Source organism: Lissotriton vulgaris, chromosome 1_1 (assembly GCF_964263255.1).
Source record: "Lissotriton vulgaris chromosome 1_1, aLisVul1.2, whole genome shotgun sequence".
Taxonomy (NCBI): Eukaryota; Metazoa; Chordata; class Amphibia; order Caudata; family Salamandridae; genus Lissotriton; species Lissotriton vulgaris.
This window is the reverse complement of record NC_141685.1, coordinates 501,463,612-501,489,820: the sequence shown is the minus strand read 5'-3', so window position 1 is coordinate 501,489,820 and position 26,209 is coordinate 501,463,612. Positions and strand designations below refer to the sequence as shown.

Genomic DNA, 26,209 nt, shown 5'->3' with positions numbered 1-26,209 from the left:
CAGATTTGTAGATCGCGTGATTTCTGAGAGCTGAGTGGGACCGACACTGAAGGAAGGGAGAACCAGGCTCTCCTGTGCACTTCACAAGGGCTCTTTGACTCTGAAAAGGTCGCTGGCTAGTGGCGTCAGAACACATTTTAGGAAGGATAAGGGACTAATACGGGAATCATAAAGAGTAGTGCTGGGGGGCTTTTGTAGCATTTTGTTAGACATATATCAGTGAAGCAGACATTCAAGTATGACCCACGAGTAACTACTGTGGCCTGTTTTGTTGAGCTATCTGGATTGGAGTCGCTCCTGCTGTGACAGACTACTTCTTGGGCAAAGGACAGGACAGAGGATTGGGCATCTCAAAGGAGGCACCCCCTGCAACACGAGCCTCAAAGCATGAGACACTAAATTGCATCTGTGTCTGGAAATGGATCATAAAAGGGGAGCTTGAATCTCCCAAGTTGTCAACTGTTAAGCAACCAGCTTGGGCTGTACTTTAATGTGGCGAAACTCATCAAGCTTTTTGCTTTGTGTCACCCAGACTAGAGATCAGGATCTATAAGTCTCTCAGCTGGGTCAGGAGACATCATTCAAGGAAAACAAAACTACCAGCTCTAAAGCATCAGTGCCTGCCTGCTGAAGCCAGAAGACCCTGTGAGGAGGAGGAGAGCACCTGGTCCACAGGAGGATCCTGGTGACTGCAGTGCTTAATATGTAAAAAGAAATAGGTGTCAGGGCCCTCGTAAGACCTCTGAAGTTTGTGCCATTTATTGCCCCTACTAGCCCTGCATTGACAGTAGCAGACTATTGCTAATCATCACACTCCTACAAGTGTGACAATTAAGACTATTATGGGCTCCCCAAAGCTATGAGAATGGCCTGGATGGCAAGTATTGGTCATTTTTATGTATATTTAATTAATAAAAATTTGTTTCTGTATTCATCTATGAATTAGAGAAAAAGTAACAACATGTGGCAGACACTCATGAGCGCCTGTGTTGACAATTAAGAGTCGGTGTCGAACACTGGAAATCACCTGCTCAACTTAAGCACTGGGAAAGTGGATCCCCAGAGCTAGGTGTGACAAAGCTGCTGTTGCCAGTGTGAAGGCTAAAGACAGTGACCCTGTGTGCCAGAGGCAGCTGTTGAGGAGGAAGAAGGTGTTGCACTGATTGGGCTGCTACCCATGTGCAGACTAAAGTCAGCAATCCCATACGCCAGAGAGGGCCACTGGGAAGGAAGCTTCTGTTGTATTGGTGGGCCGTCGCCCATGTGTCGACTAAAGACCAGGGTGAACTTGCTTTGCCTCGTACCTCTACAGCACGGGAACTATTTGGTTTCTAAGAAGTTGTAGCAGGACTTTTAAGACCCAGATCCGTACCGAGGCCTAGCCTGAATGTTGCCTATCATAAATGGAGAATAACCACTACCAGTAAAGAGGGATGAGGGACCGGGCAATTCTAGATAGCCAGCTTTACGAAGGCTGAGAATATTGTTTTTGTATGTTATATTTCCATTTGTGTTCATAATTAAATGCTACTTTTTTCATAAAGGCAAGTATCTGGCTAGAAATTCATTTATTGGGGTTACTCGACATATTTTAAGGCTTCATCCTGTGTTCACCTTGCACCTACCTCCTACTGAGTAGACTTGGACTCTTGAAACCACGCTACCGCTGAGACTCAAGTGATGAAGGGGTACTTGGCCCATTTGCTCAGGATCCATAGAAGGCCAGGCCCAAAGTCATTAGGAATAAAAGGCCTCAACCACCACAAATGGGCCCAGAACTCCCTGCTTGTCACATGGCCCTCTGAAATGGATTCTGACATTCATGTTCCAGCACCATTTTTAGAGAGAGTTTTATATAGCGCAAACTAGACCTGAGACATAGGGTATCAGAGTGCTTTACATGAGCACCAGTTTTGCTACAGATGAACAGATTCATTTTTTTTAGTCACGGGGAGATTAAGGGATTTGTCCAGAATCACAGGATGTTGAGCGTCATTACCGAAACTCAAACCTGGCTACCCAGCTTCGAGGTTGACCGCTCTAGCCATAAGGCAACATCCACTCCCCATTTATTAGGTAAGTCAATGGTGCATTGATACCTGCACTGGGGCACAGAGGGATATGCATTTCTTACAATAGTTATAACCAAACTTACTTTTCAGCAGTATTTTCCTGCCTTCTCTTATGGGTTTGATTCATTGTCTTTTTGCACCCCTTCTGCCTCTGAATATTTTGGATGATTATTCCTTTTGAACATGCAGATTCTTTCACTATCCAAGGCAGGATTATTTTTGAAATTCTCCCCACTAAATTGTTTAAATAATGTGCATCTAAAATAGATTGAGCGTTTGTTTGGTGGGAGTTAATGAAAGCACTCAGAACCACTCTATTCTCTAGCAATTCCTTTTGGGCTGAATATTCAGATAAGTGTCCTTTAAAAGCACCCTTCAATATAGCTTTTCTTGTTTGACTTTTGACCTACATATGTAAATAAGTGTCTTCATTTTGTCTACCTGCAAAATTATGTTCTGACTTGGTTCATAACATTGAATCTACAATTTGGGCCGTGGTTCATTCAACATATGCCATTTCTCGCTGATTGGGGATTCTGGGAGCATTTGAGGAATGAATAGTATGAGATTTGTTTATAGTAAACACGTCTAAATGGTCGAAGGAAGGTATCAACTTAATGAAAGATCTCAAGAGAGGCTATAATTTCTATCTAAATGTTCCTGGTTGCAATGTTAGCTAAATGCATTGCCTAACATGATAATCAACACACAGCATTGCACATTTCAAATGAGTAATAAGTGACTATATTTGGTTCCCACTTGAGGGTATAAATGCTCAGATTTGAAACCTAATTTTTAAGTGTATCCACAAGGTGGAAAATCCTAATATGATAAACTAGCAGCCCGCCCCGACCTTGTCCGGGAGCAATCATGGCTTAGGGCCCCCGCCCACCCTGACGTAGTGCAGTATTATGGCTGTATGTTTACTTTTGGAGGCTTTTGTAACCTGCACACATTTGTTAACCTGAACGCTCCTCACTGCCTACGTCACTTTTTGTCACCTGCAGACGTTTCTGTGACTTTTTCCTCCTGTAATGGGCTGTTTGCTACCCGCTCCACGTTTCTTTTTCCGCGGCCGCTGGCGCCCTGCACACGTTTCTTAACCTGCACGCTTCTCACTGCCCACGTCCCCGCCGCCGCTTTTTTCTCCTGTAATGGGCTGTTTTCTTCCCGCTCCACGTTTCTTTTTCCGCGGCCGCTGGCGCCCTGCACATTTTTCTTAACCTGCACGCTCCTCACTGCCCACGTCCCCGCCGCTGCTTTTTCCTCCTGTAATGGGCTGTTTGCTACCTGCTCCACTTACCTGCACACGTTTCTTTTTCCTGTGGCTCGCTCACCGCTCCTCTCTGCCTCTGCTTTCACCCTACCTCATCCGCCACTCAGCGCTCCTCCCCGCCGCCGCTCCTCACTGCCTGCCCTCCGATCGCTGCTCATGTCAGCTGCTCCCCGCGCTGATCATCGCTGCTCCTCCCCGCAGTGTACGCCGCTCCTCCTGATGTCAGGACGCACGTCGCGGCCGGCGCTACTTTGGAGGGACTACTTTTTTTTAATATAACTTTTTAAATAAAGTTTATTTTTAAAATTTATATAGCCTATAACCATCTACACACCCTGACGATTTCAATGGTGTATCGGGTGTGTAGATTGGCGCTGTGGTTCCAGAGTTTACCCACCTCAAAGCCTGAAAGTTCTTGCTTTATTACAGTACTAGCAGCCCGTCCGGACCTTGTCCGGGAGCAATCAGGCTTCCCCGGCCCCGGCCTACCCCGACATTGTCCAGCATTTCGGGCCCCCGCCCGCCCCGTCCCTCGCCTGCCCCGACAACCGCCTGCCCCGACATTGTCCACCAGAGCCTTAAAAAGGCGACATATGATAGTCACAGCAGTGCAATATAATGTAAAACCGTCTCACTGTATTGCAGCTATTACTCCAGCCTTCGCCTGGAAATTACCATTTCCATGTGTTTAGAGTGGGGATAAACCGAACCAGATTTCCTGGCTTTCCTTCGAGCTGCTTGCTTTCCCCGTCCCTGCCCGCCCCGTCCCCTGCCTGCCCCGACCCCCGCCTGCACAGACATTGTTCCCCTGAGCCTTAAAAAGGCGACATATGATAGTCACAGCAATGAGCTTCGGGCTGTTTGCTTTCCCTGTTTGCTTTCCCTGTCCACATGAAAAGTACCACGAAAAGAGGGAACATTTAAACACGGCTCTGAGGTTGACGGATCACTTTTGCCTGTGGAGTCTCTTTGAGCGGCGTGCCGAGATTCCAGCATGGTACCATAATGCCCGCGTGTCAACCTAAACCCTTAAAGCTGAAACGCTGGCGCTCTGCAGTTCAACTTCCTGAGCTGTATTTGAGGTAAAACTAATGAGCGTGATCGTGGTAGTTTGGAGCCTTACATCACCCCATTCCCCCGCCTGCCCCGACCCCCGCTACCTTACCTCAGCCGCCGCTCCTCAGTCCACCGCTCCTCGCCGCTCGTCACCGCTCCTCCCCCGTGCCATGTCTGCGCTACTAGACGCCGCTCCTCCCCGTGCTCCTGACGTCAGCACGCAGGTTGCGGCCGGCGCTACTTCGAGGGGACTACTTTTTTTATAATGTATTTTTTTACTTTATATAGCCTATGTCCATCTGCACACCCTGAGGATTCCAACGATGTATCGGGTGTGTGGATTGGCGCTGTGGTTCCCGAGTTTACCCGCCTCAAAGTTCTTCCTTTATATTAGTAGTATAGAGTATAGATAACAGGCCTCACCACTAACCCATTCGATTGCATATTCCTTTTTAGTGATTCACTTTTTAGCAGTGTGATCTGAGGTCTGAGACTCAATATCACGTAAGGGATTTCCACTTCACAGTTTTCAGGCAATATACACATTCTCTCCACCTGGGGTATACAATCTAGGTCCACGAGGAGTCGGGGATATCGGCTTGATAATAATTTACAGACAAATAATAGAACTGGACCTCAGTTGCATAGTTAGCAGCCATCCTGAACTGTGGCATAAATCCTGTGTCTTCTTCTTAGCAATTCTCTAAAACTTATCTTCTTAGACATTTTCTTCATTGTACATATTCTCAATTTGTCAAATTCAATAGTAGTTTGAGGTTATCCCCCCACCACTACCACCAAAGGCACGCTATTTGCATCAACAATCAATCAATTAAGTCAAATGATTATATTGATTACACTAATTAGCTTCATCTCATCAAGAAGGATACTGATTTGCCAGCAATCTTGTTGTGGAGTAAGGGACAGTCATCCCATCTGGAGCAGGAACACATTATCTGCTCGGGTAGTAGCTATATTTTTTGTTCTCACTAGCCAGGATGTGGTATACTATTTTCTTCATTTAGTATTTGTGCAAGCCAGTTTTCTTTTTTAAGGATTACAATTGATGTGTGCATTTTGTTACTGCAAAACAACGCTGGACGCAACAAAAGCATAAAAACATAGGGGCAGATTTACATGCCCTTTGCGACAACTTTACGCTGCTTTTGCATCACTTCTGTGACGCAGCAGTTTCGTAAACAATGCGTCACTATGCAACATATTTACAACGTGACTCATCTTTACGTTGTAAAGCCCTGCGCTACATTATACCTGCGTCAGGTATATTGTATGCAGGGTGGGCGTCCCGTCGAAGGAAGCCTTGTAAAAGTGACGCAGTAAAATCTACAAGATTTCATTGAGTCACTTTTACCGCGCCACTGCGCCAAAACCTTTTGCTTGAAGCAGGCGTAAGGAGTGATGCAGCATGATGGGAATAGGCATTCCTGACCATTGCTGGAGTTGCGTCATGCTTACAACACGACTCCAGCAATGCGCTGCCTTTCCGCCAAAAGATGCCTCACGCATCTGTCTATCCTTGCGCCACGGTGTGCCGCATTGTGAATGTGACATATCCATGGTGTCGCAAGTCTATTTTCTGTCACGCAATTTAGCTGACGCATCTCTGCTAATATGCAGAGATGCACCAGTTCTGGTAAATCTGCCCCATACTGCATACAAATATGTATTATCGTACTTTATGTATGCATTTCTCCATAGAAACAGAAAGAGTAAAACCCTTTGATACATCAGGACCATGGTTCAAAATAGCACCTTGGTGCAAAGGTGCACGGCCCCTTTTGTCCCTTCACAACATAATTTCATTTCTTAACAGATATGTTTCTGATGTTTAGGTCCTTAATCCACTAGTACATAGTACAATCTATAAGGGTTTTCTAAATAGCAAGTAATTGTAGACATAATCTGAAATGAAATTCATTATATGTATTTATTAGTCAAAATATCGAGTTAAAAATATAGAATTGCAGTAATATCGAATTAAAAAAATAGAATGGACAAAATATCGAATGGACAGAATATAGTCAACAAAAATATCAAATAGAATTGCAGTAATATCGAACTCCTACGCTATCCAACGCTTTCCCTACTGTTGCACTCTCTGGAGTAGGAATAGTAATTTTTACCCTCCCGCTATCCAATGCTTTCCCTACTGTTGCACTCACTGGAGTGGGATTAGTAATTTTTACCCCTACGGTATCCAACCCTTTCCCTACTGTTGCACTCACTGGAGTGGGAATAGTAATTTTTACCCGTACGCTATCCAACGCTTTCCCTACTGTTGCACTCACTGGAGTGGGAATAGTAATTTTTACGCCTACGCTATTCAACGATTTCCCTACTGTTGCACTCTCTGGAGTGGGAATAGTAATTTTTACCCCTACGTTATCCACCGCTTTCTCTACTGTTGCACTCACTGGAGTGGCAATAGTAAATTTTACCCTCCCGCTATCCTACGGTAAAAATATTGTATATTTTGTATTAATATTATGTTCATATATATATATGTAATAAAAAATGAAATTGTATGTTTTTTTTAACTTACATTAATTATTTATTAATTTTAAGGGTATTTAAGTATTTTAAGTATGTTTGAGTTAATTATATTTATTATTTCATTAATTTTCAATTACTCTTAAGACATTAAAAAAATGCGATATTTTGACTAACTATATTTTTTACAACAATATTTTTGATTCAATATTTTTGTACTTACCTGTGTCGAGATAGGGATTCGATATTTTTGCATTCTATATTTTTTCCTCGATATTTTGGTAAGTCTATATTTGTGTGATCGATATTATGTCAGTGATCCGTTGTATATGTAGGGAGTCTGTCATGAATACAACAACTTATTGGCATGCCATTTGAGGTCTGCAGCTCTACAGCCTTCTACTCGTAACTCTGCATAGCTTGTTGAATATGCTATTGACTTCTGAGTATTTCACAACTTTTAAATTTAAAAAAAGTGTGAGTTTTAGAACTCTACTTAGTCAAGTGTTGAAGTACCTATACATTAAAGCAATTTAACTTAATGCATACCCCTTTGACATGGCAGCAGCAAAAGTCCAGAAACTGTGCAGGGCAGTAAGTCTTCATAAATTCATACTAGTAGGACTTTTGCACAAGCAGACGCTGATGAGATTGCTTTACCTGATAGACTTGTATGCAAGCAGACTTTGATCAGATTACCTGAAGACATGTGTCAGTTCTGTAAGCTCCTTTTCTTTGATCTGCAGATCATCTTCCAGTCGCTCTATGATTACTGCATAAGATTCACTAACTTTTTTCTTCCATTCATCTAAAATGAATAATAAATGTGAATGAATTGTTTTGTTTGATATTTCCAGAAATACCTTGTATCAACATTAAGTAAGCCCAGCCCTGAGGCAAGTATTTCAAATATTGTTGAACATTCTTATGTTGATCACTGTAATTTTCTTTGTTTTATGTTCAATTGAGTGGGATGATGAGGCATATTTTAAGTTGGAAATGTACTTTTTTTTGTTTGAAATAAAGTAATCATGCATGAATGTATGAAGTCAGGCAATTTAGCACCATTTTCTCTACATTAATATGTTTTTCAATTCAATGCCACTATAGTCCACAAATAGCAAAATCTGTAATGATGAGCTCTTCAATTTGTTCACTAGTAGTTAAAGATCCATGCCGTTTGCTAAATGGTCAAAATTGGTGATGCTGAGGGAATTAAAGGGGAACAGGGTGGGAGAATACTATGAGACAGGAGCCAGAGAACATGTCAGGATCTGTTTCCGATTCAATTGGGTAGATGCTTTTAATCTATTTTAAGCTCCAACTGTCCGATCTAAATATGTACACGGACTCCAAGGCATAGAGAGCTAGATCATAAATGACAGCTTAACCAATGATGATTGTATCGCAAGTAGTAAAATAAGACCTCAAAGCAATATAGAACCTGTTAGAACTGGGGTCTCTAGTTGGCAGAGGTATGTACCTTTGTCCAAGTAGTGACCCTTGCTTCTAGTCATGATAAGGGGTATACACACTTCAGATAACCCCTGCTTACCCCCTTGGTAGCTTGGCACGAGCAGACAGGCTTATTCCAAAGGCAATGTGTAAAGTGTTTGTACTCAAACCACACAGTAACATAGTGATAACACCACAAATAGACACCACACCTGTTTCAAAAAATGAACAATCTTCATCTATACTCAACAAGACCAAATCAACAACAATCTAGCATACATGTATTAAAATAGCACTTCAACACAGTTATTTCCAAAAGAAAGCTTGTAGAAAACAAATGGCTCCACCTGGGGGTATTACGGTGTTGTGATAACAATAAATCCAAAGTGCAGCGCCAACAACAAGGTGCGAGGCTTCGGGCATTGAGCCACACGGACCCCCAAATAAACAGTAACTTGGAAAACGTAGTCTATGATGATGCACGGCTTCGTGGAGGTGAGGCGTTAGTGCTGAGGTTAAGGTCAGCACCCTGGCTGCCATGGAGGAGATGACACAGACGGAGACCTGATTGTTACGGTCGCGTCTTGGAAGCCGACTAATTTATATGGTCTGGCAGACGGTCAGAAAACCGAGGTGTGTCCCGGTACACCTGATCATTTAAACTTACTCCCGATTGTCAAGGGGAATTATTGTGGAGGAGTGGTTTCATTTACCTAAAGAAGCAATAGTGGATTAAGACTTTGGAAGACTTCCTGTCTAATTTCGTGTGCAACGCTTAGTCCTGAGGATGGTCTTGGTGAAATAAATACAATAGAGACCGAAACGTCGACGCATATACACCGTTTGGTTTATACCTGTCCAAACAAGGATTTGTATATAGTAAATCTATGGATTAGCCGACTACGTGTACAGGAGCACTCTATGTATATATTTGTATATCACATATTGTACCAACGATGTGTTACACTACATGAAACAGATTGAATTTGTAGTGTTGTTTATGTTGCCCATCATTTGTACTTCGTTAACCTTAGGTAAAAAACTAAAGAGATCATGTTCTAAGTAGTATATAAAAAGTTTTTTGAAAGATACCATGCTTCTCATGTCCTCTTCTTGAGCAAAGTACTTATATAAGACTTAATAGTGAGTAAATGAGATTTGAACAAATAATTCCTCAAGGAGCCTTTTTCTATTTGATGGAGGAGATGAGGCATCATGTCTGCGAGGTGGCAACATGTCAAATCTATGACAGGGAAAGTTGGTTGCGCCGGCAGTGAGATCTCGGGTCCGGTGATGGTATGCGAATCCGGTGAGTTCATGGAGTCACCCTTTGCAGTTATCGGCGCAGCGATAGCTGGATGTGAGAGCTTGCGGTGATGGAGTCAGTAGGAGTACTCGCATCAGGAAGGCCGATGACTGCAGAGCTGTGGTGGAGGCCGGGTGGTGCATCACACACTTCATGAGCGGTGCCCTGGCCTCAGGGCAGGTCGGGGCAACCCAGTGGTGTCACTGATGGCGTTGGAGATTGCTTTTCCTGCTTCTCCTAGGTTTCTTCCAGCTCCCAACAGCAGGAACAACCTCCTGAGGCCCAAAACTGGAACAGGGGGCACCTCCAGGCAGGTCAGAAGTTTCAGCAGTTTGTGTCCCCTGAGACTTCAGAACTAGAGGCCAGCACACACAGGCCTTTGGAGATTCTTTTTCAAACAGGTTTCTCATCAAAGTTCCAGTCTTTGTCCTTTCCTTGGCAGAGGCAGCAACTGCAGGCCAACCCCACAAAGCACACAGCAAATGGTCAGTACTCTGGTTTACAGCTCTCCGCCCTTCTCCTTGGCAAAGGTTCTTTTTGAGTCCAGAAGTGAAGTTCCACTACTTATACCCCATTTTGTAATTGTTATTCTTTATGCAGCCGTCTCTGAGCCCAGTCCAAACCAGTTCTGTCCTCACTGGTGCAGTATGACAATAGAGGTTGGAGTCAGCATTGTGCAAGGGAGACAGGCCCTATTCAGGTGTAATGAAAGCTCCTCCCACTACTCTAAATGCAGGTAGGGCCTATTCAGCTCAGCTCTGAGTCGTCCCAGAAGGGCCAAGCACACCTCAACCCCCCCCCCCCCCAGTGGCTGTCTACAGTGAATGCACATCCCCAGCCCTGTCACTCCAAAACAAGACAGTCAAAGCATAAACAGGCAGAGGTACAAAGAGTGGTTAAACAAGAAATTGATTACTGGCACTTGCCAGGGTGACATGGCAGTTCAAAACTGCGTGCAGGCATTGCAGTAACAATTTACACAGGGGGCACTTGCACTTTGACACTGATCAGCAGTGGCAAAGTGCACAAAGAATCTAAGACGGCAAAAACAAAATCCAGCACAGCATCAAAAATAGAAGAGGTAGAGGCAAAAAGTCAGGAGAAACAACTCAATAGATGCCAAGTCTAACAGAACCTGTACACAAGCATTTCCCAATTTATGTTGGCAACCCATTGGTGGGTCTCCTGCTGATTTTTGGCAGTTGGGAAAGTCAAAGCAATAAATGAAGATGCCTATACATTCTGTTTATCTTGTGCCATTTTCTGCACTTCAGGGTAGAGGTAAACTGTTAGGCTATGTCTTCTGACAAATTACTGCTTATTTGTTTGACATAGGATTTGGTGTTTACAAACTTCTCTCAGTTTGCAGTCAAAGAAAAAAAAGTTAAGCAAATTATGTGGCAATATTTCTGGGGTACATGGAGTGTTAAAGGAAACGTCATAGGATGTCATGTTGTTTGTAACACACAACTAAATATAAATATCTGTAAATGAATTGTACATAGTCAGCAGTCACAAAAGCAAAAATTAGGCATTTTTTGTTTTAATTCAGAAGTGGGATGGACATGAATATTTGAATAGGATCAAAATAAATCAAGACACTTTATTTGGTGATGGACAAATTATACATATTCACTGAGACCCAATTTCCACACACTATTATTTGTGTGCAGTATAGTTTTATCAGTAAAACTGTATGTATGTGCTAATTTTGTAGTCATTTCAATGGAAAATGTGATGTCAGTAAATGATAGTGTGCTACCAAACCATGCTTTAGTAACATTTAAAAATCACCTGCCTCAAGACTTTTAAACCTAGGTGAGTTAGTTGTTCTAAAAATTTGGTTGTTGGGAAGCACTGTTCTATATAACTGGATGACCCGACTCTTCAAGAAGAATACTTGATATAATTCTGAGTCACTTGGCACTGAAGACCTAATGATTGTCTCTAATGTTGCAGCAGATAGAGCTATTCGTTCCACTAGGGGCATGGAAGGTAACCTCAACAATCTTAACAAAGTCAAGACTGTATCATCTAACAAGATCAACATTCAAGACTAATAGCTAAAATGCATTCTTCCTAACTGCATATCTGGGGTTAACCGCAGAATTGAGATTGCAGAAATCATAAATTCACCCAACATATATTTGATTTTCCTATCAGAAACATGACAATGAAATTTCCCAACCCACTCTTTACTTACTGCTCCCAGAGGTTAATTTAACATACACCTGGACAAAGCCATCAAAATAGCAGGGGGACCAGCACAAATTAAAAAAGGCACTCATATGCAGGAATGTCAATAGTGAAGCATTTGCATCATTTGAATGCCTTTCAGTTCCACCCACCCTGGAACCATAAAGCATAGTCAGATTAGCTTATGGAACATCTGAGTGTAATATCAAATACCTCACCTGAATAGACTGAATTTATTTCGAGAGCCTCAGATTAATACTTTGACCTTCCTCATATGGTTATACTGGTTCAAAGTTGTCACAGCTTCTGTAGTTCTGCAGCATCATACTTACATATGCCTGATTTGATGGCTCAGATAATATGTAACACTCTTGAGGAAGTTGTTCCTTCATTTTCCAAAGCTTGACCTTTACAGTCTCTTCAACTATTGGTTTGACTATCCAATTTGGTAAAGGCAGGTTTTCAAAACCCTGGACTTTCTGTGGAGAAGTAGCACTGGTTTCAATGGAAAAACAATTGACTGGTGTCTGCTGGTACCAAGAACATCTCAGGGGCCAGCAATAAGGCTTCAGGAAACAAATTCCTCGACAAGAAAGTAGGCTACTCCAAGAAGACTATAGACCTCAATCCTAGGAGTCAACCAGGAGACTTTTCCCAGATATCTAGGAGTGATTCATCAAGGACAATATTTAAGTGAGAGGATGGAACAGGTCTCCTTTTATTACTCCAGCAGGCAATAAAGCATTGTTTCAGCAGACCAAGGCAAAGAACTCTTCCATTCTTATTAACTCGAGGCTTATTTCAATGACCCACTGGGATGAGCATGTATTCCTCTGGGCAAACCTTCCTTGCCTATGGTTAAGTACTCTTAACCCAATCTCTACCTAGTTCCACAAGCCCCAATCCAATGTTCATTCTCTTGAAAATGTATATATGGGAAGGAAGAAACCCTACGGTCCACCAGAAGAGTATGTAAACATTTTGAGGACAAAAATATCAACTCACACATATATCAACCCAGAAATGTATCAGTGTATCATCAAGGTAAGCATTGATAGGGAAGTAGAAATGTACTATTCTAATTACAAATCTAAGTCCCTTAACAATATAGAGCAAGTCAATATATAATCAATATATATGTAGGTCGAAATGAAAAGCTCAATGTTTTGGCACGATCAAGTGGAATTCAAAAAGGCAGAAAGCTCTACCTGTTAGAAATATTGCATTTTGCAAATCTTAAGACGGTCACTTTTCAGTCACACATGGCATTTTCAACCACAAATGTATTACAACAGCTTGTGTAATATCGCACAGATAAGTGAGCCTCAAAATGTAAAAATGGACCCATAGGTGGCTAATCTGAAGATCCGACATTTTTTTTACCTGCATATGGAACCACAGATAGCCATGCCAGCTCCTATTGTGAATCTTCCTATTATTCTATTGTGTAAAATGTGATTGAAGCCTGAGCAGGATGAAATAGATGTCCAACTTCATTTGCATCTGGATCACGGCAGGAGCAACAACTACTTTTCTGATTTACTCTAGTTTGAAACAGCACAAATATTTCATCTATTATAAATTAAGAACCTGATTTGATTTTCAGATTTAATGTTTTCATTCCAAATTCTGCAAACATAGTGATAGTGTGGTACCAACAGCCATCACAATCCATGCCGTGAAAATTAAATTTACAGGCGAATTATACTTTCTTGTATACATGAGGGTTGGAGCATGGTTTTCAATTTGGCAACATGGCAATATGAGGAAGAAGTTACCTTGCTGCATACCCTCATAACTCACACATATATAACTAGTATGATGAGGGCCTAAACTACTACTGTTACCTTATTGTGTGTTGACTATTACTATCAGTGGGGTTTCTGTATTGTCACTACCATTTAACAATGTGACTGAACACAGTCAATGTCTAAGCAACAACAGTGGCCCAGTGGGATTATTAGCACATTATTATCAGTTGCTCAATATTATTAGTTGCTGGTATCACTGGTTGCTCTATGTCATCAGTGGCAGAGTGTAATGTCTATCAATGACAGAGGATCATCAGTTTTTCCATATCATCATTGGCAGCACAGTATAAATGGTTTAATATCATCAATTACTTATTATTGTTGGTTACTTAGTATCATCAGTGGATCATCAATGTCTCAGTATCATCAGTGCCTGAGTGCCTTCAGTTCTACAGCCTTATTTGTGGTTCAATAGTAAGAGTAGTTTAGGATTATAAATTGATCTACATTATCAATGGCCCAGTATAATGTCTGTCAGTGTTCCCTTATACTGGGGTGTTTGGTAACACAGTTTTCATATACTTTAAATCAATCAATTACTGTGCCTTTTTTATTTATAGCTGATACAATTACTGTAGACACATAAAGGTTCCTGACTGTAAATTACCATAATATATGCTATTTGGCAGAGTGTCTCGAGTGAAATTATGCTTATAAAGCAGTATATATAGATATGAGCGTGGAAACGAAAAGTAGTAGGAACTTTTACGTCTAGTGCAGTTGCTCTTATAGGTAAACAAATCAAATCAAATTACATAACATTGCTTGAGTTGTATTGTTAGTTGTTATCTATGACTTCTTTAATTTCCTTTTTACAACATCGTTAGTCATCATAATTATCAATCTTTTTATACAAAAATGTTTTCAAAAATTCCAAACTGCGAATATCAAAGAATATTTCTTCACATTACCAATTCATAAAGCATACGCCAGTTCACACTCATTGTTTGTGTTAATTTTTAGCAATTAGTCCACGTAAGTGGGTGGTTGATATGACTTTCAGTTAATGGTGATTAACAATCTTGTGGTAAGATTGGGCATATATATTTGCCCATATTTAGACTTAGTGGTATCTGCGAAACAACCAAAAATGCTTATCACTTTTTACTTGTTGATCTAGTAATTGAGACAAAGAATACAGTCATTTTTGCCAAAAATGTAAATTGTGGGCAATACAAAAACATGTGCATCCAATATCCAAGAGATGGGGAGACACATCTCGGGGCGTTCATGCATTTGCTTGAATACATTTTACGAAGAGTAGCAGATGCAGAGTATGAAAGCCATGCATGATAGAAACACATTCTGTGAAAATTGGCTCTCTTTAAAATATGAAAATTCATATAATTACATTTTGCCCACTGATTTCCTGTCAGTTTAATGCCCGTCTCCGTTTACCATCTGGCAATTACTTTCTCAAGAATGCAAATCTGTTTTACAGATTATAAAATTTTGTACCACGTACCAACTTTTCCATCAAATGCCTAAATTAACGTGTGTAGTATTTTGGTTTTTCCTTCATTGCTTGGTAAATATGAAATATCAAACAGCGTTATCAGCTGGCAAAATGCCAGCCAAAAGCAACACTTAGAGGCATAAATATGTTGTTGAAAAAATTCTACGGATTGCCAATTTCTGTTTATTGTAAACTCTAGTTAATGAGAAACCATCCCTTTCCATCTTTCTACACAGCTAGTTGCAGATGCAGTTTAAATTACTGCACAATCAAGTATGAGAGTTAATAGCCAACAGAGGCACCAAACAGTGGAGTTTTATGTCTCTGTCTTTAGGAAGACAAAATTGTTTGCAAACGTTGGTTTACCTTTACCCCAGACAAATGCTGATACAATTGAATCTATGGTGGTGAAATACTGCACAGGCAATGTTATTGGAAAGCTTGTAATTAAAAAGCTAACTTGGGAAAAGATTAAAAAAATTAGCAGACAAATTCAACCCATCATAGTTGATTGACGTAAGCCCAACTATTGGACAACTGGATAATTTTAGAGAATATAGTTTTATAATTTAAAGATAATATGTTTTGATGCTTCTGAACAACACATATCCCAAGATATTTCTTAGGTCTATTGGCGTAGCTGTTCTTAATGTGATGTGGAGAATGCTCTGTGTAGCACTGTATGTAACGTTTTAGTTTTAGTTTGGTTTATTTCATATCCACCAATAGCATAATGTAAAATATATCAGATTTAGTGCTAGCTGGATATTTTCACCTTCTGCCTTCAAAGACAGAGGAATACCATTGTCATAGTGCATACTTTTTAACGATAAATCTGCGGGGGCTTTGAGCTCTGTATTTGTTGCCACAGCAACTGCCAAAGGCAGCAAAGAGGATAGGGGACATAGGGCAACCCCTTAATTTGTGTTAATCAACCCTGTCTTTCATCCACTAATCTATAATTGAAGCTGAGGCATTTCTATATAGGTTTCTTTTTTATATTGGTTTATGATTAGATTCACTAATTGTTCAGAAAAACCGAATGCCTTCAGAATAGTAAACAATGCTTTCAATCGGACCAAATCAAATGCATTTTCCAAATCTACTAAAATAATAGCTGCTAGTATATCCGAGCACTGTACTTAGAGGTCTATTGATTCTGCTAGATGATTTTAATAGTATATGGCTAGCTATTAGGGACAAAAACATTTTGATCTGTGCGAATTAAACTATAGGATATCTTAGAGATTCTGTTGCAAGGACTTTCGTAATTATTTTGTAGTCTGAGTTCAATGGGATGATAGGTCTATATAAATTGATATCTATGGGATCTCTTTTCTTTTTAGGAAAAATAATATTTTTCCTTTGTACTAAAAGAGGGGGAGGAGGTTTGCCATCCGTAAGGTTGTTAATTAATAAAGTGGTTAGAACACTATTAAAGTTCTTATAAAAAAATCCATAGGAATCCCACCTTCTCCGATGGCCTTGACACTAGATAGATCATTGAGGGCTTAACTAACCTCTACTCTCGTGAATGGATAAACAGGTTGAGCGGCTTTAGTTTTTGAGTTTAAGGATAATAACATTTTGCAAATATCTTAAGAAATCACTTCTGCTATTTCTGGAACATTTTTGCCATAAACTTCTTTGTATTGAATTAGGAATATAATATTTGATTTATAATCTTTAGTGCTGTAGTCATTATGGTGAAATTTGGATTGCACAACGCATCTATGTTTTTCCTTGAATGACCAGGCAAGTGTATTTCCTGTGCATTCTCCCTACTCATTCCATTTATGATCGGACGTTGTCTGTGGCTTAATGAAAATCTTCATTACTCTTAGTATTTCTCTTTTTGATCACACTTCTTATTAAAACCAGAGATTTTGTCTCGTAACAGGAACTCATGATACTTGTAGCGGGAGCACTACAAATTTCACACCTGTCTGCTACAGTCCTTGTGATATATACCATCATACCAGTATAAATGTCAAAGCAAAACATTACAATCTTTTCCAACTATATGAGTAGTAAGATGGATGTCAATCAAGGGGTCACATAGGACAGTGGCAACTATGCCTATCATTTTTCTTTGATCCATGGTCTCCTAGCAACTCCAGCTTTATGACAATCAAGCACTATTTCCATCTGCTGTTCAGAAATCTTTACAAGTTGTGAAACTGATAGGACAGAAACTGAACCCTAGAAACAGCGAGTGTTAAGTGGGTTTTAATTCAAACTAAAAACATCCTTAGGACTCAGCTAGAAATCTCGGAGTTGGTGGGGGACGGACCTCTCCTTTACAGTGCAAGTCCGGCAAATTGTTGCTGCCTGTTTTGGGAAAATGAGATCCATCCAGGGCCGGACTTGCTACCGGGCGTTTTGGCATGCTGCCGAGCTGGTTGCTGATTTCACTGCGGTGGGGGCTGATTTCGTTGATGGGGACCTGCGTGTGCTTCGAAATAAACAAAGCAAAAAAATATTTTTCAGCACACGCAGGTCCCCATCAACAAAATCAGCCCCCAGCTCAGCAGCATACCAAAACGCCCGGGTGCCCTGCTGGCCCTGGATACATCAGGAAATGTTTACCTTTTCTGCCAGAGGAGAGCCATAGGGTTATGGTCCATGCATTGGTAACCTCTCAGCTGGATTATGCCAACAGCCTCTACCTGGGCTTGCCTGCTTACCTGATCTACAGGCTCCAGATGGTCCAGAATTCAGTGGCAAGGCTAATCCTATGGGTCCCTTTTCACCATCACATTTCCCCACACTTGAGACACCTACACTGGCTCCGAGTGGCCATGGGGATAGAGTTTAAGTCACTCACCCTTGAATTTGTGGAAAATGTGGAGGAGTGTGGCTCACTAGTTAGAGCGGCAGACCCTGATGCAGAGATCTGACCCGGGACCAGGGTTCAATTCCCGTTGCGGCAGGGTCTTGGGCTCAATGTCCGCGGACCCGATAATTCTCGTCACGGTGCCTACTCTAATCATGGGTCCCACTCTGCAACTCTGGGCAATAGCTTGCTTAATCTCCACACCGGCCCTAATCGCTAAGGATGCCTGGCTTCACCTTGGGGTGCCCAGGAGTGGACGCCTCACAGGAACAGGCCAGGATGGGTTCCTCAGCGGTACAGCATAGGGACACACTGGCTAGTGTAACCAGGCGCTTTATAAGCTCAGTTACTACTACTACTACTACTACTTTAAAGCCACCTACGGCAAGGATCCCGGCTACCTCAGGCAAAGGCCTAGCCCATATCGACAGGATCTGAGCCTGAGATCAAATCATCTGTCTCTCCGCCTTGTCCCACGATACGCAAAGACTCGACAAGGAGCAGAACCTTCACGGTAAGGACGGCCAAATTATGGAACGCACTGCCTAGTCACCTGCGCCTGTTAAAAACAGACCATGAATTTAGGAAGGCCTTAAAACCTGGCTCTTTAAGCAGGGGTAGCAGTATCATTGGCTGCTCAGTCTCACTAGTCTGTTTTCTAGCGCTGGGACACCTTGGGTGAGGTAGCTGTGCACTTTATAAATGGCCATTGATTGAATGATTGATCGTTTGTAGCAATCATATAATGCTTTAGTCTAAGCAGCTGGTAACACTCTGGCTATACAGTTACGAACTAAACGACATTGGAGCATTAGATATATTCAAATTTAATTAGTTACAAACAGCATATTAACATCTATAGTGTGAACCAAAACAGTTCAAATCACGATTTGAATTCTAAAGTTACTCTCGTTACTGATGTGCATTAGTATTTTCAAATGCCTTGTGTATTTCTGAACCTAACAACGTCATTAAGTTAATTTGAAACTTTTTCACATGCTTCTTTTCATCTATCTGATTTAGTTTACAGTAAAATGGGCAAGATAACGTTTATTCGATAGTTACTGTGTTCTAAATGTAATATGCACCTTATTTATTACTGCGCACATTAAAAATATTCTCCAGCCATTACATTTTTATGCCTTAGGGCATAAAAGTAAGAAAACAAAATTTGAGACAAGAGTTTCAAAGAGGAAAAACGAAATGTTTTTGAACCACAACTTTCAGACATGCTTGGTATCCACTCGGGATAATAAAGCACTTTTAAACATTGTTTCTTCAGCAACCAGCATCCTGTCCTTATTGTCGCCACTGAGTTTTAGGTTTCTATGTACTTATATTAAATAGGTATAAATATGAACATACTACTAGACAACTTCTATAAGTTTCATGAATTAAAAACAAGTATACAAATATGCAATTTAAATAATATTAATACTTTAGTGAGATAATCTGGGTACCTCTGTGCACTCTAGAAAGTAAATTATATTATTCAGAAATGAATAGCAAAGGCATGAACTTCTCGCTACAGTATATACATTGCAATGTCTTTGAATGAACTTTTATGTTCTTTTATTTTCCAGCTCATTTATTTATTTTATTTATAAAGTTTTATATAACGGGAACAAGATTCCGAAGGATATCAGAGCTCTACAAAGTGATAGAGGAAGAACATAAATGCAATATCAACATTAGGTAGAGAGAGAGAGAGAGAAAAAAAAAAGACTGGAATGGTTGCAGAATGTGGGACAACTGCGCCCAGGGGGGGAATAAAATAAGCAGGTGTACACGGGCAAGAGGGGGGGTCCCAGTGTGCATCAAAGAAGAGCCGTCACAAATGGAGCAATCATGATAGCTTAGCGGTGTCTCCTCTACACATCCATTTCTCTAAAGGATTTAACCCCTTCCGTGCGGGCTGTTTCCCCTGCTGTGTTGGGGGCCTGGGGGGGCAGGTACCGCGCCTCCATGCTCATGACGAGGTCAACTCGTCATGAGCTACGGCGCTCCGGTGCTCATGACGAGCTGAGCTCGTCATGGCCACACCTGTTCCAATGGAACGCTCAGCACAGCAGGGGAATCAGCCCAGCATGCGAGCGTTCCACGGAACGGGCGAGGTCATGACGAGAGCACCGGAGCGCCGTGTCTCATGACGAGCTGACCTCGTCATGAGCACTCAAAGGGTTAAGAAAGATGTCTGCTTTTCTTTGTCAAGCCTACAGCACGACAATTTTTGGCAGCTGCCCAGGGCCCTATGAAATACTAGGCACCAGTCTGCCTTAAACATCACACTTCACCCTACTGTCATGGGAGGGGTGACAAAATATCACTTGGCGCACTGGACTGAAAAATCCTAGTATCGGCCAAAGGCTAAGGAAACTTGAGGGGACACCCTTGCAGAGTACGTGTAGGGCCACCCCGCACTCTCCGGACCCAGTCAGGAGCTCTCAAGCTAGGGGCCCGCTACCTGTGCATAGTGCCAGAGGGGGCCCCATAAAGCTCGGGGTGCCCCCTGCACAGCAGGAGCTGCGGGGTCTAATGTTACGCCGCTGGTATTGGTCGTACATTTGTTGTCTAAACACTGCACATCTAAACACCTTATGACCAGTCGACTTAAATGCTCTCATGTTGAGTAGGGTGAGAGGCTCAGAAGCCTGCAGGCTCCGCTTGTCCCTGTCCGAGCACTACCTTCTCTATTTAGATATCCCCATCTGCCTGGCCGAATTTGTAAGCCTACAGTAGAGCTAGAGGTGCCAGACGGTGAAATGCTGCTTTGATCACACTCTTCATTTCTGCCTGTTTTACACAAACAAACTTCCCAAACTAGAATTTGTGTAAAAGGTTTTTGAAAAAAAGGTTCATTGGCTCTGGCGAAGGGAGATTTTCTCCAATTGGTGGATTTCCTTGCCTGGGACCACCATGCAACGCCTGGCAGTCGCAGGCATTCAAATGTAGTGAAGGTGCCTGACATATTTAGGGCACACAACCGCCACTGTAAACTGGTGGCCCAGTGGCGAATGAGAGATCAGGTCAAGTGTCTGAAAAACCCTGCAGTTCCACCAGCTCTGAATGGAGTGGGGCAACCATTATACATCAGCAGATGCCAAACCCACCAAACTCGAATGAGACCTACTGTCTACAATTAATGAAATTAGCTGAAAATTCACACTTGTAAAAACCCAAGTGAAAAGTATGATTTGCAATTTCCAAATAAACATCCCTTAAACATAAAAACGTGCTAGATTGCTATTCACATCTCATCTGAATTCATTCCTTGGTATTTAAATCCATTCAGTAAATATAGCAGTGCAACAATCTATTATTTGATAAAAACGTTATGTGACTACAACTCTGCAATTTCTTTAACTTGTTTGTCCTCTGACATTTTGTATTTAACTTCGAGCCAAATGCTTCATTGTTTCGATCAATTCCCATTGGACATGACGGTTTTAGTAAAAAATTACAGCATAACTTCGGCAATCCACAAATGCGTTTATGAAAATAGGATTAGTTACCGGTGCAAGTTTGCGAAGGTCTAGATTTGTAATTGCCCATCTGCTTAGAGTTTCCTCTTTGTTTTCGGAACGCTCTTGAGTCCTGCGATCCTTTGTTCTCGTGCTGCAGACTGGCAGCCCCGCAGAAAAATAGTTTGATAGCCCATGGCTAAAAATAAACTGTGTACCAAATGGAATGTCATGCAACATTGCCACGGAGCGAGCCAGAGTGTGCTATCGAGTGAAGTCTAGATAAATGCTACAAATCAGTTTGTTTAAATGCAATACAGAAATAAACACAGGTTGATTCGATAGAGGGTAATATAATTTCATCAAATGTAATCACATTCTAACTGTGAGGTTTCGTTATTGTTCGCTGGCAGGAGGTTGAAGAAGGCGAGACTGAGTACGTGGCATTAGTGGACGAAATCCACAGTGAACTTTCGCAACTGAAAAAAAACATTTTGCAAACCGAGTTTAACCAAATATTGGGGAAATAATCTTGTCTGTGATTTAAAACAACTGAGACATGTTTATCTGTGTTTTCTTCATATGTGTTTTGTTATTGAGCCTTGATCGGTTTACAATTCACTCCGGTTAGAGCACTTAGCGAAAGATTAGCAAGGAGGTGCTTTAAATATGGCTGAGATACCCGCCACCCCCTCTCAACACAATCCCCAAAAGAGGGAAACCGGAAACAGTTCTTGAAGTTTTTGGAAGTGGGAGGGAGTGACCCTCCCGGCCGTATTTATTAAAACAAAATTTAAAAACATTAAACAGTTTCATATTAATGTACAATTTCATTACCACATTGCGATGTTTGGCTAACCTTAACAGATTCTCTAATACAGAGGTTCTCCTAGCCGAACTAACATCCTACAAAACATTTTCTTGAAATATTGAAATTGTACATCCTAACGTTTAAGGGCCAACGGCAAGGTCGTAACCGGTGTCAAGATCCCTAACCAGACATACCCCCCCCACTTGGGAGGGGCGACAGCACTGAGGCGTACTCAAGTGCAACTACTACCAATTTCCCTTGACTTGACGGGGGCACCTATAAACTCGACGCCAGTTAAAGGTCGTTCGAAGACTCGTGTGAGGTATCTAGAAGGTATCGTAGACCTCCCCCCAACCCCACACAACTTACCGCATCTGCCGTCGCAGATGTCACTGGCCCCGGGAAATTCCCCAGGAGGGGGCTGTAACCCCTCCTACACAGGAAGGGGCCTTGACCGCCTTTCCTTTTCTTTCGGCGACCCATCCTTAGAAGGGACCGCCTCCCCGTTGAGGGGCCAAAGGCCACCTCTCCCGAGCGCTCCCATCCGTGTTGGGTGACGCCCACTCATAGGGATCTTCCAATTAGTGCTCACCGATCATGACCTTACCGCCCGACCAAAATAAATACGACAAATGCTAATTAAACTAAAAACCAACATTGGCCACTATGGCCGAAAAGCACATTAATAAATGGACGTTAAATCCGAATTTCTTTAATCACCAAACTTACAAAATTAGACCAATCTTTATTACACATTCAACATCAACACGATACTAACACAACCCGTAACGAAATAGAATTATCGATCAATTTTATTAAAACAACTGGCTGTCTTCAGGGGCTGGTGGGTGGGTAAAAATTGGCTCTTCGTTCCGTCTCGAGCTCACGGGCAGCGAGGAGGTGCAGCTTCAGAGCACAGGAACAAGAGGATGTCTTCTGGTCTTGCGTCCCTTTTTATCCATCTTCAGGGCGGGCGTAAACCCGCCCCTGCCTGCCCCGAGGGCGTGGCCGGCCGCGTCAGTGTCTAGGCCAGCCCACTCTAGGGCGGGAAAAAGCGCGCCCCGGCTACGCCACTTCGGGCATACCAGCCGAGACGCGCCTCCCGCCCAAAATGGCTTCCCGGGGGGATCGAGGCACTCTGCCATACGTTCGGGGGGACCGAGTGGTCGCCCCTTTCCATATGGCTGAGATACCCGCCACCCCCTCTCAACACAATCCCCAAAAGAGGGAAACCGGAAACAGTTCTTGAAGTTTTTGGAAGTGGGAGGGAGTGACCCTCCCGGCCGTATTTATTAAAACAAAATTTAAAAACATTAAACAGTTTCATATTAATGTACAATTTCATTACCACATTGCGATGTTTGGCTAACCTTAACAGATTCTCTAATACAGAGGTTCTCCTAGCCGAACTAACATCCTACAAAACATTTTCTTGAAATATTGAAATTGTACATCCTAACGTTTAAGGGCCAACGGCAAGGTCGTAACCGGTGTCAAGATCCCTAACCAGACATACCCCCCCCACTTGGGAGGGGCGACAGCACTGAGGCGTACTCAAGTGCAACTACTACCAATTTCCCTTGACTTGACGGGGGCACCTATAAACTCGACGCCAGTTAAAGGTCGTTCGAAGACTCGTGTGAGGTATCTAGAAGGTATCGTAGACCTCCCCCCAACCCCACACAACTTACCGCATCTGCCGTCGCAGATGTCACTGGCCCGGGAAATTCCCCAGGAGGGGGCTGTAACCCCTCCTACACAGGAAGGGGCCTTGACCGCCTTTCCTTTTCTTTCGGCGACCCATCCTTAGAAGGGACCGCCTCCCCGTTGAGGGGCCAAAGGCCACCTCTCCCGAGCGCTCCCATCCGTGTTGGGTGACGCCCACTCATAGGGATCTTCCAATTAGTGCTCACCGATCATGACCTTACCGCCACAGGCCGGATAGTTGACCGGCTATCCGGACCCCCCACAAAACTCCTACCTAAAGGTCATGTTTCAACGTTTTCAACCATGCTAAGAAGTCTCCTATGAGTAACTCATTCCCCACCCGAGACAAATGCACACCATCCCCCAAATACATACTGTCATCATTAATACAGCCATGAGAAATAGAATGCAATGTCCTGGAACGGAACAACCTACTCACTTTGTTGTTAAGCTTTCTAACAGAATGATTCAAAGCAGGAATAGAAATAGCCCCCCGCCACATCTTTCGTGGAATCAAATGGGACCACGCAATTGTGCACCCCGGAACTCTCCTCGCCAACCAACTTACAGTGGAAAGCATTGCCTCCAGGAGAAGTCGTCTACCGGTGGTGACCAAATCATTGCCCCCTACATGTACTATAACTATAGACGGCGGTGACCTCGTCCGCCCTAACAAACCCTCGAAAAATGTTTGAAACTGGTCAATACAGAGACCGCCTCTTCCGTAGAAGGACACCCTGTACCCGTATTCCCCAGCTACGTGAATCATGTCACCTGCTTTGAATACGTCCGCGGCACGCCTCACGTATGAGTGGCCCACGACCCACACCTCCTTTTTCACAGTCGGTGATGTCTGACCGCTGGCCCGGTGTTGGGTCGACTGCATAGTCCGCCCCGCCTTGTAAGCTTGCGAAACTGAAAACCAAAGAAAAACAAGAAGCGTGAGTACATTATGACAGCTTCACAACATGTGCAACCGCACATATCTCTTGTAACAATTAGAGGACCAACGCCCCACTCGTTTCACTTGTTCCACATTAAGACCCCTGGCTGTAGCTTCTGTAGCAGCCCCTATACGAAAGGAATGGGTCCCAAATTCGCCCGGGTTCAAGCCCGCAGCGGCAATTGACATCGCAAGCACCCGCTGAAACTGAAATTTCATCAGTGGGGTGGCGTCCGCGTGTCTCAACAACGTCCCCCCCCATGATGCCACCCTTCGTGCTAGGTAGTCTTCTAAACACTTTACCGGACACATGGAGGACCCGGGAATCCTGCGTATGATTATGCAGTCACCCATCCCATCTTGATCGGTCTTGGACCTGACAAAGGAGACAGTCATCGTCTCTCCTCTGATCTGAACGTGTTCCTGGCACAAACCCCCCGCCACATCCAGTTTGTTCCTCGCTACCAGTTCGCTCACCCTCATCGCCCTATGAAATGCAAGCGTAAAAGCGGCTCGGAACAATGCTGTCTCAAACTGAGATGAGCATGTGGCAGGGAGTGTGGCCAACAACTGGGCCAACCTATCCAAACCTATCGGGCGCCTCTCGTCTACTCTGCGACCCTCAAGGCGTTGACACCCTCGCAGCGCTTTCTGTACCACGAAAGACGCTGTCGGGTCCTGGATATTATGAGCCCTGGCAACAAAGGAAATGGCAGCACGATGCCTCTGGGCCGTAGCCACCGACTTCCCAGCCCTACGCAAGGACATCAGAAAATGCACCACCCATTCCTCGTGGCCCCAAAGCCCCTCTCTATCAGTCCCCAAAAAGGCTAAATAGGCCCGAAACGCCCCTTCGTATGCCTTCCTTGTCCTTGGTGCTAGACTCTCTCCCACGAGGTGACGAAGTTCGGGGCACCGAGAGACCAGAGAGCTTCGGGAAAGGGTGCCGGCTCTGGGTCCGCTGAGGGGAGGAAACCCGAGAAAGCCTGCATTTGAAAACGAGACAGTGCGTCAGCCGCCTGATTCATCACCCCTGGGACATGCTTCGCTCTGAATAGCACGTTCAATTGCATACACAGTAAAACAATTTCCTTGAGCAGTCTTAAAAGCAATTTACAGCGTGCTGCCTGACTATTGATACACTCGACCACGGTCATATTGTCAGACCAAAATATGACAGAGTGATCTTTGAACCCATCGGGCCATGTTCTCAAGGCCACCAGGATGGGAAACAGTTCCAGGAAAGCAATATTACTAGTCAGACCATTCTCATGCCACCATGTCGGCCATTTCTGTGCCGACCATTTTGTGC

At 43.0% G+C, this 26,209-nt stretch overlaps 1 protein-coding gene across 2 annotated transcripts in view; it reads right to left on the bottom strand.

The window, feature by feature from the left end:
• LOC147747399 (serine/threonine-protein kinase TNNI3K) overlaps positions 1-26,209 on the bottom strand; it is a 2,862,006-nt gene that overhangs the window by 2,302,276 nt on the left and 533,521 nt on the right. Inside the window, exons 1-2 of one of the 2 annotated variants that reach the window (XM_086953861.1) lie at positions 21,488-21,584; positions 7,615-7,723 (exon numbers count right to left, since the gene is read on the bottom strand). In XM_086953861.1, coding sequence (XP_086809987.1) covers positions 7,615-7,723; positions 21,488-21,527 — 149 coding nt within the window. In that variant the 5' untranslated portion in view covers positions 21,528-21,584. Of the gene's footprint in view, positions 1-7,614; positions 7,724-21,487; positions 21,585-26,209 lie in introns of those variants that run through there. The other variant, XM_086953863.1, reaches the window with a different exon arrangement.